The sequence below is a fragment of the Osmia bicornis genome, chromosome 2, assembly GCF_907164935.1.
Source record: "Osmia bicornis bicornis chromosome 2, iOsmBic2.1, whole genome shotgun sequence".
NCBI classification, from domain to species: domain Eukaryota; kingdom Metazoa; phylum Arthropoda; class Insecta; order Hymenoptera; family Megachilidae; genus Osmia; species Osmia bicornis.
In genome coordinates this window covers 13,218,058-13,235,962 of record NC_060217.1, presented here as the reverse complement: position 1 = coordinate 13,235,962, position 17,905 = coordinate 13,218,058, and the positions used below count along the sequence as shown (strand labels likewise).

General features: G+C 35.9%; 2 protein-coding genes and 1 long non-coding RNA gene across 9 annotated transcripts in view; 1 reads left to right on the top strand and 2 right to left on the bottom strand.

Moving 5' to 3' along the window:
- Positions 1 to 1,072: 1,072 nt before the first annotated feature.
- Positions 1,073 to 1,916, bottom strand: LOC114877168 (39S ribosomal protein L55, mitochondrial). Its single transcript, XM_029189404.2, has 2 exons — positions 1,819 to 1,916; positions 1,073 to 1,561 (listed from the first exon to the last, which is right to left on the bottom strand). The coding sequence occupies exon 2, from the start codon at positions 1,558 to 1,560 to the stop codon at positions 1,222 to 1,224; it is 339 nt and encodes a 112-aa protein (XP_029045237.1). The 5' UTR covers position 1,561; positions 1,819 to 1,916; the 3' UTR covers positions 1,073 to 1,221.
- Positions 1,917 to 2,053: 137 nt separating this feature from the next.
- The window catches only part of LOC114877169, a 67,003-nt gene continuing 51,151 nt past the window's right edge, over positions 2,054 to 17,905 (top strand). The window contains exon 1 of the long non-coding RNA XR_006830538.1: positions 2,054 to 2,119. This is a non-coding gene — a long non-coding RNA (uncharacterized LOC114877169). The remainder of the gene's footprint in view (positions 2,120 to 17,905) is intronic.
- Positions 2,220 to 15,142, bottom strand: LOC114877167 (cystinosin homolog). 7 transcript variants are annotated; one of them, XM_029189401.2, is made up of 10 exons: positions 14,742 to 15,142; positions 14,026 to 14,152; positions 6,519 to 6,570; positions 6,332 to 6,431; positions 5,753 to 5,938; positions 4,874 to 5,114; positions 4,682 to 4,801; positions 4,312 to 4,600; positions 4,121 to 4,223; positions 2,220 to 2,371 (listed from the first exon to the last, which is right to left on the bottom strand). In XM_029189401.2, the coding sequence occupies exons 3-10, from the start codon at positions 6,556 to 6,558 to the stop codon at positions 2,290 to 2,292; spliced, it is 1,161 nt and encodes a 386-aa protein (XP_029045234.1). In that variant the 5' UTR covers positions 6,559 to 6,570; positions 14,026 to 14,152; positions 14,742 to 15,142; the 3' UTR covers positions 2,220 to 2,289. The 7 variants fall into 7 exon arrangements, with proteins under 7 accessions (XP_029045234.1, XP_029045229.1, XP_029045230.1 ...); XM_029189396.2 differs by lacking the exon at positions 2,220 to 2,371 and adding an exon at positions 2,658 to 3,495; XM_029189403.2 differs by lacking the exon at positions 2,220 to 2,371 and adding an exon at positions 3,403 to 3,635.

Sequence of the window (17,905 nt, the reverse complement as noted above, 5' to 3'; positions counted from 1 at the left end):
CAACTCCCACCATGCTGGGTTACCGTGTCTTTTTACCTGTCATAAACGAACCACGTTTTACGCGCCGTGACTCCCCCGCAACCACCGTCTTTTACCCCACGTCTTGATGTGGGGAAAAGCAGGCGACAGGGTTTGGTACCAGGGCCTGATTAGGTCACCGACACCACGAATTAAGTGGGACCAATCTCTCTGATTCTGATGACTGAATTATTGTTTACCTGTAATTATTAATTACAAATACTCAAGTTTCGTATAAGGTCCTTCGAGACTACAGGTCAAAGTTTATACACCGGTCTCTGTGTTGCAAGTAGAAATTTCGACCTTCACATTTTCGAAAAACAAGATGCTTATCATTCAGCCTCAGTGATTTAGAACAACATATTTTTTATTCATAAATGTCCGATATCTCTTGATAAGTTTGATTCAAAAGGAAACAAAATTTGAACTCTGCGCCCCGCGCTAGAACCCCTCAGATAATTACAAGAACGATGCTGATAACAGAGCGATAATGATACGCGAAATTTTATACTTTTTTTTTCTTACAACATTTGAATAAGTAATGTTGGAATATTCGAAGGAAGTGTTGTTTTCTTGTCGTACAAACAAACACATTACGCGACGTGAAACGAATCACGCCTACCTAATTATTAATGCGTTCTGGCACCTTCTGTTCGTTTCGTTCGTTACATATCGTTGCCTAACAAAGGCCGCAAAATTTTCCTAGGTTGTCGCAATAGCAAAGTTTCACCAGAGTCGAAAGCATCCGTACAATCACAAGCGAACCACGACGTATCACCAAATATTATATCATCGCGGCGAAACCGAAAATGGGCACCCACCTGCCCCTTCTCGCGGTAGAAAGGTAGGAACGGCTCGCTTTCGCGAACAATCGTTAATTGAAACCGATTAATACAATCAATAAACACTTTTCTTTTCCTTCTACAGCCTCGAGCAATAGATACGCTTATGTTAATAATCAATGTAAAACGTTGGAGATAAAGAAGACTATAATTGTTCACTTTCCATTTTTTATTAGTAATTGATGTGATTAATGGTAAAACTGAATAGCTGCTTTTACATGCACAAACATATTTATTTTAAATGCTTGCTATCTTATTATTACAATTGTAATTGTCAAAAGTGAATATAAATATCAGTGTTTTCCACATAACAATATAATATTAGTTTTGTATAATGTAGAGTGTTCATAGAATAATAGGACTATTTTCTACCTTTGGAAGGATTGAAAAATTGACTCTCATCAAATTCATCCTGATATTCTTCGACTATCTTAGCTTTTGTGTAAATTTTACGGTCTTCCATCCTTTGTTTACGTTGTTCTTCTGTGAGAGTCTCAAGATCAAGAGGGAGACGGATTATCTTTCTAGGTGTATCATATTCAATTCGAATACTACCACCGTGTGGTAAGACAAGATAAGTAAGGTAGTCACGTGGATACAGTTTTCTATGTTTTTTTGTTATTCCTGCTGTCCAACAATTCAAATTTCTATGTAGGGTTAATGAAATTTGTGTTGTTCTAAGAAACGATGATATATTCATTCTGAAATACCAATATATAGTTGAAATATGTTTAGCATTTAACACCTGTTACTTGAAATAAAATAATAATAGTAATATAAAAACATTTCAATGTTTACTGAAAACAGTAGAGGTTATGTCTAACAGTCAAGTGAAAACATACATTTAAACAATTATTCTATCACTGTTTATTAACTACAATTTTGCTAACGATTGTTTAACAACAGTATTTTTTGATTTTTTACAAAAATATTTAATTTTTAAGTCAATAGGACATACCTTCTTTTTGAATAAATATCAACAACCTTTCGCAACACGTCTGCTAGGTGAGATCACGTGTCACTGGCGCGACCAATAGAAACAGTTGTATATCGACGAATCAAATAAGCGGGATCAAATTTTAAAGGCTAGAGTAATTTCCTCAGTTTTGCTTCATTACGTGTACCGGTATCACGTCGTGCGTAATAAAATTCGTAACGAGAGTGAATTATTCGTTTCTTGTGAACAGTGTTGTGCAGGAACAGTTTGAAAGTTGGACAACTTTGCAAGTTTTAACGATGCATGCATCACATTCTACTCGGTAAGAATAATATTTGATATATTCGTATACTTGTGTAAATATTTTCAAACCAAGCATCATAGGATCGGTAATGGTAGTGACGCTCACTTCTACGTTTGAGTAGTAGATAAACGAGTTAAATCTTTATTGCAATAAACATAAATAAATAATCAGTCAATAACGACACTAGATTAAGGAAGTGTGCTAGTCGATGGGTTTTCTTGCGATCCTTCGTAATTGTTACCAGGTATTTCAACGTATTCTTTACGGTCCCTGTGAAAAGCATTTCTCAGTAATTTATTTATTTTCTTAATAAGAATAACGTGGTTCTTTTTAACGAGTGATCCTACTTTCGTGATCACATATTTTCAGTGATGTTGTTTTCACTCGTTGCAGAATGTTAGTTTAATTAGTATGGTTAGTAAATTTAATAGAATACAACACATAATCACGCATACTCGCAAACATACACACTCGTACACGCATGCACACATGTGCAACACAGTTGGGTCAAATGGTCTCATACTTAATCATTTTTGCACAAGGGATAAGACAATAATTAAAATCTAAAATTTTATTGCTTCATAGGAATTCAATCAGAGGTAGCATAGAATGTATAAAAAATTTGCTATGTTGATTAAACATAAATTTATCAACCGTAACATATTTTTGTTTGATGTACAAACGAATACAATAGTATAAATTATTATAACTATGGCAAACAATAGAAAATCTTAATTATGAATAGATTTTCCCATGTTATACAAATACTTCAATAACATGCTGCATGCATGACGCAACACTAACAACACTTTGTGTATTAATTGAAACCAATTTGTTAACTGGCTTCAAACATTTTTCATTAAATTACTGTATAACAAAAACTATGAAATGTTTATGTTTTGATAGATCAAAGTACACAAAACCATGCAAACAATTTTTATTACCGCTTCAACATAAATTCATATGATGAAATGATCATTTTCACTGTTGTGCACTTCAAATCCATTATGGTTTTCATTTAATACTTTATTAACAATATAGTCTATCATTTTTCACACGTTTCTTTCTTTTTATTTACCTGCAGTTAACAACCAACTGAGATTCTTTTACACTCTTAAAATGTGGAACAGATAATATTTGCATCTAATGCATTTTTAAATTTTGAATACTATGTAAATTTTACATAAGAAGTTTAATAAAATAACGAATATTCACTGAAATGATTTTAAGTATAAAATACTGAAGCTTCATTCACATTGGAACGAAATTTTGTAAAATATTTTTCAATGTAAACCCATTTTTATTTTATAAAACCGCAACAGGTCCTTGTTTCTTCATCATCTGAATTTTCTTGCATATGAAGTATTTCATTACTTCTTGCATTTTGGCTATCTCTGCAAGAATTTATAATTTTGCAAACATGTGCAGGGTGGAAGAAGAAAACATAGGATTATGAGATAATTGTAAAAGAAAATTGATGATGCAAGACGCTTATATTCTGTTTTTGAGGTCAACCATCTTTTCATTGATAAATCTGTAAAATCAAAACGATTGTCTACCTCGTGTCTATAGTTTGTACTACAAAAAGCATGTATATCAAAATTATGATATTTAAGCAAATAGAAAATAGGGGAATTCTCTATTAGATTTTACATATTTACACTCACAGACTAACCATTGATTCTATTTAAAATTTTCATGGTATATCTTATTAATTATTTGCAGAAAGATATTAAGAAGTCATAAATTTTGTTATTAAATAGTTAAACGTTAAATATTAAGTGAATAGAATGCGTATTTTTGTGCATACACTAAGTACAATTATTTTTGTAACATAAAATTTCTATCAATACTTAAACAGTGTACAAAAACAAACAGCATGCATTTTGTTAGTACTTTAGTTGTTAATATCTATAATTACGGAAATCTAAATGTTATCTACAATTCTTTGATGCCACCAAAACAGGCATTATTAAGTGATAAATAATTAATGAGAAATAGAACTACTAGTGTACGTACCTATAAAAAACGTAATGTTGTAGAATGAAAAATATATCAAATGCAACTGAAAAGAATCCAAGACCAAATTTCGTTGGATCGCCAAAGATACTTTCCCAATCGTCTATTAAACAAAAGTTGTCGTTAGTAATTGAAGTTCTCTTAGAAAAGGATAATATCATTAAATTTCTTATTCATCTTGTATACATTACCATAATTGTATGCATTTAGTATCATCTGTAGCATCGATAAGATACCGCCAGTAAAATCTAAGAATATATTGCCAATGCTCCAACCGACGGTAGATTTTCTCTTATAGTTATAAAATGCTTGTGGAACGTATTTAATTAACGTTATACATAATTTAACGTAACTACAATAATACAAGAAGTCAAGCCACGTGATCGTTTGTACTGCTGCTAGGATCGTAGAAATTAATATAAAGACGGCGAATATTACGTGAATAATACGTGCTGTAATAGATACTTTCTGATTTCCTATCTATAAAAAAATAATGATTTTATTACAATTAGCATGTTAGAAAAATCAATTTTTTAATTACAATATCGTCCGACTATTTACCTCATAAATAAAGCATTGAATAATAGTTATCACAGTAGCAAATACTGCATGTAAGGAAAAGAAAATATCATTCACTTGTACAGGATTTAATCCCTTAGGATACCGTCTAAAGTATTCAAGCTGGAAAATGTAATTTTATATTAGCATTTATTTGGAAAAAAACGTAATATTTATGTTTAGGATCAAACTTACCTCCACTTCGGGTATCCAATACAAGCCACAATTAAATAATGAGTACATAATAAAACCGATCAGATTTAATGATAAATAATCGAAGTTTAATCCTACGACGCTTTTACGTTTATAATTACTGTAAATTTGCGGATAAAAACTGACACTCCATGCTAAAAAATATACCCATCCTACCACGGCACTAACATGGTATATAATGTCAGATCTTTCCACTGTGACTCTGACAAATGCATCTGAAAAACTGTAACAATATAAAGAGTTAACACTATAAGAGTTCTCACATGTTAGATTCACAAAATTTTTAACCACTGTCTTACTTTAGATTAACTTTGTCTAATTGATCCTGAGGTATTAAAATCACTTTAAAAATAGTCATTATTTTCTGATTTCAATTGTTTCTGAGGGTGTAAGGTATAACACAATTTTTTATATTATAAATATCAGAACACAGTGAATGGCTGGGTATAATTATGCTGAATCACTTTCCATTAAACATTTGAAAAGTAAATAAATTAATACAATTCTTATTAACTAATGTATCGTATCCTAGTTAGAGCAGAAAGTAGCCTGGTCAAAATCTGAGCACAGACTGACTAAACTGTAAGTTAAAGATCCGCTCACAACTACAGGTCAGAAGGCTATCTCTGCAAATAACTTTTAGTGGCTACTTGGGAATTTAATCCTAATCAAAATCTTTTGAAAGTTAGGTATAAAAGTAAATATTGATGTTGTCCCAGGCCATGACCCAACTGTGTTTGATATTAAAATGAAAAAAGTGGGGATTGATTTCATTAACTGCTTTCAAATCTTATCAAGAGCTGTTGAATTAACATATTAAAATGTTCATTACAATTACACAAATGAAAAAAGTGTACTTACTCTGTAACATTACTAGGTGTAACATTAACAGCTACAACTGAATGTCCTGCACCTAGGCCTTTTATAATTATGTTCCATTTGTAAATACTGTCACTTGCATTAATACTAAAATTAGCAGGTTCAGTAGCAACCAAATCTGGATGCTGTACTTCTATTTTTACCAATACATTTTCAGTTAGGTTTTGCCTGTGCAAAAAATATTATGATCAGTATATATTTGTAAATTATAAACGTGTAGTTAATTAAAATACCAAGTTAAAATGTGAAGAAACATAAGATTTATCTTAATTAGCTACTGTTGGTAGATAGTGCTTACAACATTCCAATTTTTCAAGATTATCATTATATAATGTTATCAATGTTATTTTACTGAGATTAAAGAAACAACCATAATGTTAAGAGTAAAGAGATTTAAAACAATGGAAGTATGTGGATATTAGACTTAGAAATAAAAGCAATGTAGGTAAATAGCCTAGATTACGTAGGAAACAATGAGCTCTTTGTGCTTTGTTCAATAAACACAGTGCAATCATTCTACTAAGCAAAATTATCATGTGTTAATTATAAAACAATACTTACGTCAGGTACAATTCAAATGACTCCTTACAATTTAAATGGACTTTAATATCCTGCGTAGAAACCTTAAGTTCTGGTACTTTAGCTTGTACTTGATAAACAACTGAAATATTAATTGGCATTTAGTACAAGAAATAGAATCCTTTTATATAGTTTAATTCATAAAATAAAAAGTAGTATCTTGGCTTACTTAAAAGTACAAAGATCCCAAAGTACTGGAAGAGGGCCATCTTTTATCGTTTCTGAAATAAATTAAACAGATTAATCTCAAAATTTCAATATGATTTTTCATTTAATCACAGCACAAAGTCAATGAACTTCAACTATCTAGGATTATAAACTATATAAAACTATTCTACATTAGATAAAAATGAATTTCAAGCAAATAACCGAGCGTCTACCGTGCACATCCGTTCAGTAGAAGAATCCTCTAATTTCTAAAAGCTTTGACCGCTTAACAAGCGGAGCAAATAAGGAAGTCTTATAAAGTGCCGGGCAGTTTGCCGGATGCATCTCATTGATACCAGCAGAAATCTATATAGCGCATAGTTAACAGTCATTCACAAAATTCGAAACATAATAATATTTTTACTATCGGGCAGCGGACACCGTAAGTTTAGCGACGGTTAACAGCCGTGTTGGCATGATTGCGTTGGTACTATTAACAAAAGTCTATGGAAAGACACAGGGAGTATCAGTCGAACTTAACCTCGTAAACGCGACGACCTCGATGAAACGCGTCGCGAGACGTTAGAGGAGATAGGAGCTGGCGTTCGGGGAATATCTAATATTTTATTCGAATTGCGATGGGCATATGGTCTCGTTCATGACGAATGACATCGCCGAATATTTTGCGACGACTCAAGCAAAAAATCGATCGAGCCACCTCAAACAGTTTCGAGCAAACGTAAATAGGAAACTATGGGGTGGTACGCATCCTCTGTGTCATTGCTAAAGGTGGCGGCGCGGGAGACCCGGGACCGAAATAGGGGTGTAATGTAACGCGGTATCATAGGGTGAATATTTCTTGCTTTTTCTAAGGAAATTTGAACGTTGATGGAAAGGGGAAACAAGGCTTGAAACATAGGATAGTTGTAGGAGATTCTGGCATAAATTAGGGGTAGATGGTAATTAATTAAATAAACATTTTTAATTAGTTAAATATCTCGAAATTAAAAGAGCTAAATATATAAACATTTTTTTTGTAGAATTAAGATTATTAATATACATATATGGTCATGGTCCAAGACTTTTGACCTTTCGCGAAGAGGAGTAAGTTTTGGGAAAACAAGCGCGCTAAATGTTACCATTAGAACTCAACTAACACAACTCGCCATTATAGTTTTTACCCAGTTAGCGTTCAAATCCCCTCGCGTGTTACTTTTGTAAAACGAGCACAAGAAGCATACAGAGGTGTGTCTATACAGAGTGTGTTAATAAAAAAGCAGCTCACTTTTACAGCATTTATAATAATAATAGGGTGTGTTTAAAGAATGAACTCCTGGAAATCATTGATTTACGAGGATCTGACGGTCGTACGAAAGACACGAAATTAGTTTGATGTAAATTTCTCTTGGAATAATTCAGGTAGAACAGTGAAAGAAGTTTCTCAGCCTCGTATCGAGATATTTGCATGCAAATTGCGGTGCAACGCGACGTCATTAACGAGTTCCATAACGTGGTGGTTATCGTTTTGATACGCAATGTTTCGTTACACCGTGTATTTTTTTTTTTTCGTTTCATCGCATTATATCCTTTGATGGTTTTTTCTTTTTTAAATAAATTATGTGGTTATTCCAAGCTACCAAACCGAGTAAGTTCGTGTTTCTTTTTTCAGATTGGATTATCTTGATGATATTATACTTTCCATCAGGCTCGTTTCTCTTTCAGCCACTTTTACTCGTGTCGGTTAATCATTATATCGAGACAAATATTTTTTGTTATGAGAATTTTCCTCGGCCAAATTTTCCTTTGTCTCTTCGTTACTCACGTTTCCTTCCTCGTTGACCTCTGGCACGAAAATTACGCGTATTCATTTATTCGTTTATATTAAATTAAGAATTTCCAACATTTACCTTCTCCAAATGGTCACTCTTACAATGTCCGATCGGACAGTCAACGGTACTTCAACTTATACCGACAGGTAACATGTTAGCTTTTCCTAATGGAAGGTACTTCCTGATTCTGATTACTCGCTAACTAGTTTTTGTCTTTTCTACAAAAGGACTGTGCAGTTCGGAATAAGGGTTCTCAGTTATTGCAGTATATTCAGACGTGTGCTCTTTATCTTAATATTTGGGTAAAAATGCAATATGCAATGGAGGTAAATTTTTGAACACCCAGTATATATTTGTAGATGGAATAAATCGAAAGAGAGATCGACGTTCGAGTGCACTCTTCGTCCCAAAGGGGTCTTCGTGAAGCTTACACGGAAACAGCTTTGAAAGTCGATCGGCAGTCTGCTGCCGCTTTTGTTGACGTATACAGGGCTTCCTCGCCGCCAATATTTTCCTTCGCTTTTCCTAGCTGACCGAATCGAACGGACCTAATCCTCGAAGATAGCCTCCTGCCCAACTCCTTTCTTTCCTTTCTATCAATTTCAATTCGCCCTCGATATGGATAAACAAGATCGTTCCTGACCGGACGTTCGTCGATATACCTTGAAATTATTCCCTCGAATCATTCGACTGAAATGGTCGAGGAAATATTCCTCTCGTTGGACCGTCCTTCAGATTTCGAGGATTCGGGAACCCATCGATATCCTAGAAATTTTCAGGGCGCTTCGAAAATGTCGTTTCCCGATGAATTGACTCGCGGAAATCTTTCTACCTTTCAATAGCTTTTTATGGAGGATCGATCGAGAGCTACGGTGATTAAGTTTCAGGGTTGGAAAATCTAAGATTTTTTAATCCAGTCAAGTTTCATTACACATTTTTAAATCCATTAACGCTGCGTTCTCCGCTGCGGGAAATTTCAAATTTATCACAAACGTGGGAAAAGTAAAACCAAAAATTATATTATAATACTTAGCGCTCGTTATGCTTTAGCCTCACTTTTCCTCCATTTTGCTTCCGAGTTAAACGAAGTATCTTTCCTCGCTTAACTAAAGTTGTGTCCCTAATAAATATCATGGACCGCGTTCAGAGATAGTGGTTTCCGTGATTTTATCAAATCCAGTTTACTCAACAAAAAAAATTGGTAGAAAACTTTATCCTCGCGATTTGCATGAAACATGCAATTTGTTGTTCGCATCCTTTCTCTACCTATCGCTTAGAACACCAGTTGTTTGCTCCTTGATAAACTTAATACACTTTAATGGGTCAAGTGTCGGTGAAGTTCCACCGAGATTGTGTACAAGTAAGAGAGAAACGATATCAATATGAGGAAGAACGAGACAGAAAAATAAAAGAAGAGAGTTAGGATGTATTAGGTAGATCATTTTAAATGAAATGACGAAATTTATTACAAATTCCTTGTTATCTCTCGTCTATTTCTTCGAGTAATCTTTTTTTTTCCTAGTTACTGTTTCAGCGAATTCTTTCGCAACACGATCGCGTTATCATCTTTCCGTCTGGTAGTTGGCATTATCCTTTCATCCGGGAAACAATTTTACGAACAGAGTTTCGTGTGAGCGGTATTAAAGGCTAGCCTGCCAGGTAATAACGGTTAGCATAAATTAAAGATTAACTTTGGATCGGGCAACGTAATGCCACTTCCATGCTAATTCCTTATCGTTGCCAATTACTTAATCGCGAATGGTCGAATATGCGTTGAAAGCCTTGCCCTTCGTTAATTAGAACTCGAAGAAACTTATGATTTCTCACTATTAACGCTTTGATTAACACCCTTACGCGCAATTATCCATTCGATATGAAACGATCTATACATATCGACAGAAAATATGGTTCATTACGATGAAAGGAATTCCGAAACTAGAAATGTTGGTTAAAAAATTACCGGTTGAAAGTTTCGTTGAAATGCTATCTCCGTGATTAATGAAATTAGGTATCCGAGGACAAGAAGTTCGGAACTTGGTAATATAACGAAGAATAAATAAATTTCGCGGAAGTTTCTCCGTCCATCGAGTAATTAAATTAGCGAGCAATCGTCTCGGCGAAGACTATTACAGTCAACAATTTCAAAAATTTATTTTCCTTGGACAATTTTTGGAGTAAACATTTGTTTCCATGAAAATCCAAGAATTCTATTAAAAAATAGCAAGTGTACCGAATCGTAAGAGGTATTCTTTGAAAGTGGGACGACACAGGTCAGCCCACAGCTGTGTTTTGTTCTTTCTTCTAGTTCTCGGTCGTAAAATCGGGTCTTAGGAGCGGGTCAAAAGCAGCCCGCGGTCCGTGCATTAATATTCGATAGGAATCGTATCCGCAGACCGAGCCAAACTGTCGCTGCGAGTTTGTAAATTTACATTGGAAATCGGTTCGAACGGTCCAAACACTCTGCAGAAAGAAGTTTCTCGTGGATACCAGGCGACATTGCGAAGCAATGCGTTCCAACGATATTACGAATACAACTTTCATCTTACGATATTCTTTTTTTTTTTTACCAGATGACGTTCGTTAACATTTTTTTATCTCGATAGCTAAAAATATTTTGCTTCTTCGAATGCAAAAAGAATTGAGAGTAGTAGAAATAAATGAAACACTCTATATATTCCGTCCCGTTCTATTCTGCCTTTTTTTTTTTTTTTTTTTAATACGCGACGAGTGAATGTAGCGAAAGGGTTAATTACAGCTGGACCATGTTGCACGAGTGAACAAATTTCAAAACTTGGAGTAAACTAGCAACCATGTTTTCCAACTTTTTGAGCGTCGGCAAACGCCTTGCGACTGGTAAAATATATATATTCATTTTGTACATGTGTAGCGAGTCACGATTTCATTAGGGGACCGAAACATGGCTCGTTAAAGGCAACAACTTTTGAATCGGTCAGGCGAGGAACGGGACAGAGTTTGTTAACAAACTCTTTTGGAAAAACCGTCACGCAAGGAAATACTTGTAATGTTAAAATAACTCGCCTTCCTGTGGGATGCAACGAGTTTCGGATGCATTCGCCTTAATTGAAGCATGATACGTCGTTTGCGTGTTGCATTTTTAATCCCGTATATGAAAAAAAAAAACACACACACAGATAAAAAGAAGAAAAATACTAAAGGCAAAACGTTGTTGAGCTCGCAAGCTCGTTTGATTATACGCTTGCTCCCTTCTACGTGTTTATAATTATTCGTAGACTCTTTGAAACAGCGGATGGAAAAATTTGCCGGGAAAAATCCATAAAAAAGTGGAGTTTTAACCGTTGAAATAAACCGTGCACGCCGTGAACGTATTACAATCGATGAAAATAAATATGTCGATCCGTAAATCACGATACGGACGTAATATTTTGTCATTCGGTAGACAAATTACTTGGAATATTCAATAAACACGCGTGCATGCTCGAAAATAAATTTCCAATCATTTCCTTCATCGACACTGTCAATTCGAGTAGTTTGATAAATTTGTTTGATCGATAAATAAAACGAAATCTTGGAAAAATCAAATACGTATCGCGTTGTTATTATTAGAATGACTAATTAAATCGTGTGACGTTTTATTTAATTTGTCTAGAATCATCAGAAATGATTGATTATTTTTGTTTATCTAAATGATACCTAATTGAAATTAGTTGCTTTTGTAAACAGTGTATCGGAACGTGTCGAGATCGTAGAAACAATTTGTCAAGTTTTTAAGTAGGACGTTTGAGCATTTCAACATTTCTTGTTTCGTGATTGCGATTAGGATCACCGGTAACATTATTAACATCATTCGTGTCATTTTATTGGACAATATTATCTCTATAGCGAATTAGCAAATCATTCGAAACAATCATTTAAATAGATAGATACGTGCATCAGCTATTCGATAAACTGCTAGATCAAGAGGTATTCGATTCCGATCGTTTATAAATGACGGGAAGGTGCTGTGTTCGATAACGATTGTTATCGATGAAATTTCTTTCCTCTGCTAATTACTATCTGATGTTATATTATCCTAGTAACAACGTTATAAACCTTCTGGATTAAATAGGGGAATTACTGACAGTAATATTGTAACGTTAAATGATAAGTTGCTGTTAGTTTGTCGAGTACAATTGGATCTTTGGACAATGTTTCAAAGTGCGATATTTTCCTTCTTAGCATTTGTAATCTAGCCAACGATCTAGCGGAAAAATTCCTTATCATTTTCTTCGATTCTAAAGACAGTTTCCCTTAGAGATAGAAGCGCTTCGGAGCAGCAAGATTTAACGCTATTTTCTGCTACCTTGTCGTTCCGATCGAGAACAATTTTCTGTGACTTGCAACGTTCCACGTAATATCGCGATTTACCAGCGTCACAGTAGGCGAGCACGAACTACCGTCACACAAGGTTTCCACGACACATTTTATCTGAACTTTCGTAACTCGAATGCCGGCTGAAACGGCAACCGGCAGGCCGTAATCGACCGATCGAATCTTCGTTTCGTTTTTCATCGTACGAGGTTCGCTGTTTGTCGCGAACAATTACGCGATCCGTGTGTAATCATTCGACGCACTGATTAACTAACCCGGCTCAACCAACCATTAAACGCTCGATTTCATTTGGTCGCCGCTCATTAATGAGGATTTCTCGTGAAAGCATCGACGGATTGTTAATAAATAAATAAATAATTTATCAGCACCGGTGATCGATACGCGAGTATTCGCACAGTTAATTATCAAGAAACAGCAGCCGGCAGTTACGTTTTTCATTAACCGCGATAATAGAATTACAATTTGTTATCTTTATGAGAGATTCGTGTAAAATTATGATAAGCCATTGTAGATCGAGCCGTTGAATATTCTCGAGTATTTCAAAGGCTCGATACGACGATGCATCAGGTAAGTACGTCTTCGATTATTCGATAAATCGACGCGTGTCGAATCGAAAATATGTCGTCCAGAGTTCAAGAAACTCCTGTCTCTCTGGCTGCGATTCGCAAAGTACTCCGCTTGCGAAAGCTGTCAGCAGCGTTTGGCAGCGTGTCACTCGTATGTACAGAAACGTGTCAATGACTTACGTATTCGACGGCCTCGTTTCCCGGATTCCATCAGTCGACGAGTGGCGTCGAATCGATTTCGATTTCACGGCCAGTTTCACGGAAATTATATTGTGTCAAAACCGACGAAAGTGGCGAACGAGCTGATTGCGAGGCTTTTTTTTCTCTCTATTCGATCAATTTGCTCGATTCCGCAATATATTAAAAGAGAAAAGAAAAGAGGACAATTTCGCCTTTCACGTTACTTTTTCTTAAGTACGTAACGCAGACTCATTAGAGTTGTCTTAATGAAACAAGGTCGAAGTGGCACGGTGCACGCAACTCGCTAATAAGTTAACTGTTTTCTCTTGACAGTTTCACTTAACATAGGAACGTGATTTGTGGTTTTAACGCTGTCTATTCGATACGGTTAATGACACCCGGTGCAATTAGAATTAGAAAAGAACCCGAGACCCACATAATTATTTATTCATTTCATATGTTGAGCGGACTAGGCGTTTTGCTTGTCGAATCAACGTTCGATCGTGAGCGTGCAATCGGTCGATTTATTTCTCAAACGTGTCGTCCGAGTTTTATTAGATCTCACGATTCACGGATAAATTGTTCCGCGGCTTCGTTCACTCACCTGTCGAATTTCGTTCGGCCACGAGAGATCAGGTGACAGTTAAAAGGCTGCCGTAAGCGAATCCGATACAGAGACGTCCAATCTCTCTGCGCTTTGAAAATCTCTTTTTCACCCGGTTTCGAGCTACCTGCAAGAACGAGCTTTCCAGTAAAAACACGCCGGCATTGAAGCTTCTCTTTCACGACAAACGTGGCCCAATTTAACCCTTGTCGTTCGCTTTGATACAATTTGTAAAGTGTGATATATCAATCGTTCCTTCCTGTTGTAAATATTTTTTCTTCTCATTCCTAGTGGCGTTTGATTAAACGAAAATCTGACGGAATATTCTATTAAAATTCTTTTGAATTTTGCGTTATATAAACTTTTATTATTACTATCTTCTTGTGTCTAATTAACCTTGACTACACGCTAACCATGTATCCGTTTCCGTGATAACAGCCTGATGAAACGAGTCGACATGTGATATAATTCTATTTAATCGTACGTGTTTCATGAAAAATAAGCTAGCTAATTTATAATTACATTATCCGAGGTATCAAAGGGAAAGCTTAACGCGTTGATCGCTTCAGTAGAGCTAATCATATCTAGTCAGACAAGAGGATGAAATGGATTACCGAAGATATTATCATTTTTATTGTGCTATTCAACGTGTTAATGATTCACGTTGAAGGCGACGGTGAAGGTGTTGAAACGAGCTAAGAAGAAACAAAAGGTACCTGTTTATCCTAGCGTTCACTGGAACTAATTTCCTATCACCCAGTCATTTGTCTTCTTCATCCAGGCGAATAGCCACTCTCAGTTCCCAGTTTGTTCAGCTTCGACTCGCTTGACTCCAGCTTGCTGACCGTCAACCTTCTCACGGTTTTAGCCTCGAACTTGCCACTAAACTACCGCTCGATCTTCCACGATACTTTTTCCGGTTCTGTTCGGACATCGGTTCCACTTCTCTATTACAAACTTTCGATTTCTTTTATCAAAACCTCGATGACTTGCGCGTTGATTGTTATTCACATGAGTACTCGGTGTAATGACTCAAGGTAAATTGAAAGTGATTCTGTTGAAGAGCGATCGAGTGGCGAACACGGTTCGCAATGGCTAGCAGCCGGCTGTCGAACGTACATATAAATCTGTTGTATAAGAGTGTCTCCCCTCTCTGCAAAAATATCCCTCCTCTACCGATTGCCGTGTAACTCAATTTTTACGATCATTCAATCGAGTGGCTACTTTTGCCCACGGTTTTCTTCTTTTTCATACAGATTAGATTCGATTAATAACATTGCACGAAGATTACCTAAAATGGTTTCGAGTGCAGCTAGCTGAATTAGCCAATTGTTTGAATGAATTTGTGCTTAGATCATTATTACAGCAATTCTAATGATTTTCGAAAAAAGAAGAAACTCTAAAGAATAATTAATTCTGAATTAGGTTAACAATATCCGTTTTTATTGCAAAATTTCAGGTGAAAATTTTCATTTTACATTTTATGAAAGGAACTGGCGTGTAATTTCAATTTTTTTGAACGTCAATAAATTAAAACGTGGACGATAAAAAAACAATAAGTTTCTATTGAATAACCGATCAGAAAAGTGTTCAGTGTTGCGTAATAATAGCCAATACAGTACGTTCTCTATATGTTATGACAAAAATTTATCGTTATTGTTCGAACGAAACGATTCGATGCAGGCAATTCTATTGATAAAAGAATGTAATATTCAAACGAACGGTTGCGAGATATTATTAACGTGCGTTATTCGCTATATTGCAGTATTACTAAATTATATTAGCCCAGAGGTTATTGACTGGCATCGGTATATCTATTTTCATCGATATGTATATGTATGCATCTATACGATATATCTATACATATATCTATAGGTGTATATATATAATATATTGCATATAATTTGCGGTTAGCTCGGCTCGAGTCAAGAGACCAATAGCTTCTAATTGATGGTAAATTACGATCGTGATATTTGGAGCAAACGTATCGCGAAAACTGTGCCTTAATTAACATGGTCACGAAAATGATCGAATGTTGAAATATTAGTATTTGAGGATGATTCCTCGTATTTAGAATGAACGATTTCGTTTGAGCAATAGTTGGAAACTGGATGACTTGGTGAAAAATTCAATTAAAAAATCTGTCATCGGAATGACTGGTAGGTAATTATTGGGTGTACGTGGAAGTCGGTTCTTAGCAATCACAAAGCTATTCGGTTAGTCGACGACTGCGTGTAGAATTACGGTGTACATTGACACACTGGTAGATCAATCGGTTTCGATTGAATTTAATTGACCAGGTCGCACGTTCGTTACGTCTAGGCTAACAGAGAATCGTCGGAACTGGTTCACAGCCCTGATACTCTGATCTCTGGTTATCATCATTCCCAAAAATACAAGGAAAACTATGTTTCTGAGAGTTGCGAGGTCATAAATAATAATTTATTTTGATCACAAGTACTTTGATTGCGGTGCAATTCGATCGGCGTCAATTTATTCGTATCGTTTATCGCGATTGGAATTTTAAGTATTTCCATCGATTCTAGAGAAGTTAAAACTGGTTCCTTATCGCGCACAATGGAAGTGCGTGGAGGTGATAAGCAGAATAGAGTGTGTAATCGAATGACGAAGCGGATCCGTTGTCTCGATGTTTTATAGATTGCACAGCTTTTGGCACGAATTTCAGAGCAACAGCGATTCTTCGTAAATCTTTCCTCTCCTCTGTGAAAACATAAATTGTTGATGTACTGGAAAATGGAGCAACTGTGTCGTAGAATATGATATAGAATTCACGAAATTGAATTAAGCTGAAGAGGTATATTTTTACGGGTACCGATTAAATCGTTATTTTTGATCGTTAATGCCCGGGATAGATTTGAAGTAGTAGAACGTTAAATGGCTGGGACGTTGGCTGGGGATTGCTTCGAGCGGGATGAAATTGAGGGGCATGGTACAAAGAGCAGTCGTTCTCTTTTAAAATCGCACGCTCGATTAAGTAGCAATTAGTGCGAATTTTAACACGTTCGCCGACGCGATAAAAACGAAAGTTATCAGTACGACGCAAGGTAATTAAGATTATTATGTATATTAAGTATATTCGAGGTCTTCACTTTCTCAATTATTCGACTGAATTTACTGTGTACACCGATTTCTATGACAATGAACGTGTTAATCGTGTTTATTCAAGTGTGCAGACAGTATGTAAAAAACAGTCTGTACCATAGCTGAAGGAAATGATGTTACTTGCGTAACGTTGATAAATGCTGGTCATTTTATCAAAATTAAATACCGCGCCAGCGTGATGATGCAATTTTTCATAGGTCGCGCGACCAGACCGGACCGAAGCGAGTCTGCATCACTGTTTTTCGCACAAATTTCCGAGCTGACGCTTTGTGTATTCCCGTGTCTCCTAAATTTACGATTTGACATTGAGCGAGTAAACAAATTTGACATAGGATAAAGGACAATTTAACGGGCATCTTCAGTTTTTGCGACTGCGACCAGTCTAAGGTGGAGTCGAAGACGAGTGAGAAATCGTAATGGAACGCAAAATTCCGGAGGAGGTTTAAATATCGGAGGTTCGCGTAAAGGACCGCAAGCCGCACGATTGCACGCGGTGGACCGCACGCGGCACGCGAGACCGCTCCGCGCGATGTAACGAGCCGCATTCCGTGCGTGAACCGCATAACAGGCCACACGTGGCCCCACGGTTGTGCACCACTGATCCTTGCACACCTGTGCTCGGATGAGAATCGTTTCCCTTTCTGCTGATAAGTCGTTTCAGGTCTCGTTGATCGATCGCTAATCGATAGAGTTTATCGAACGGAAACGAGAATACGAGTAGCTGTTAATTTATACGAAAGCTTTGCTTTAGGAACGT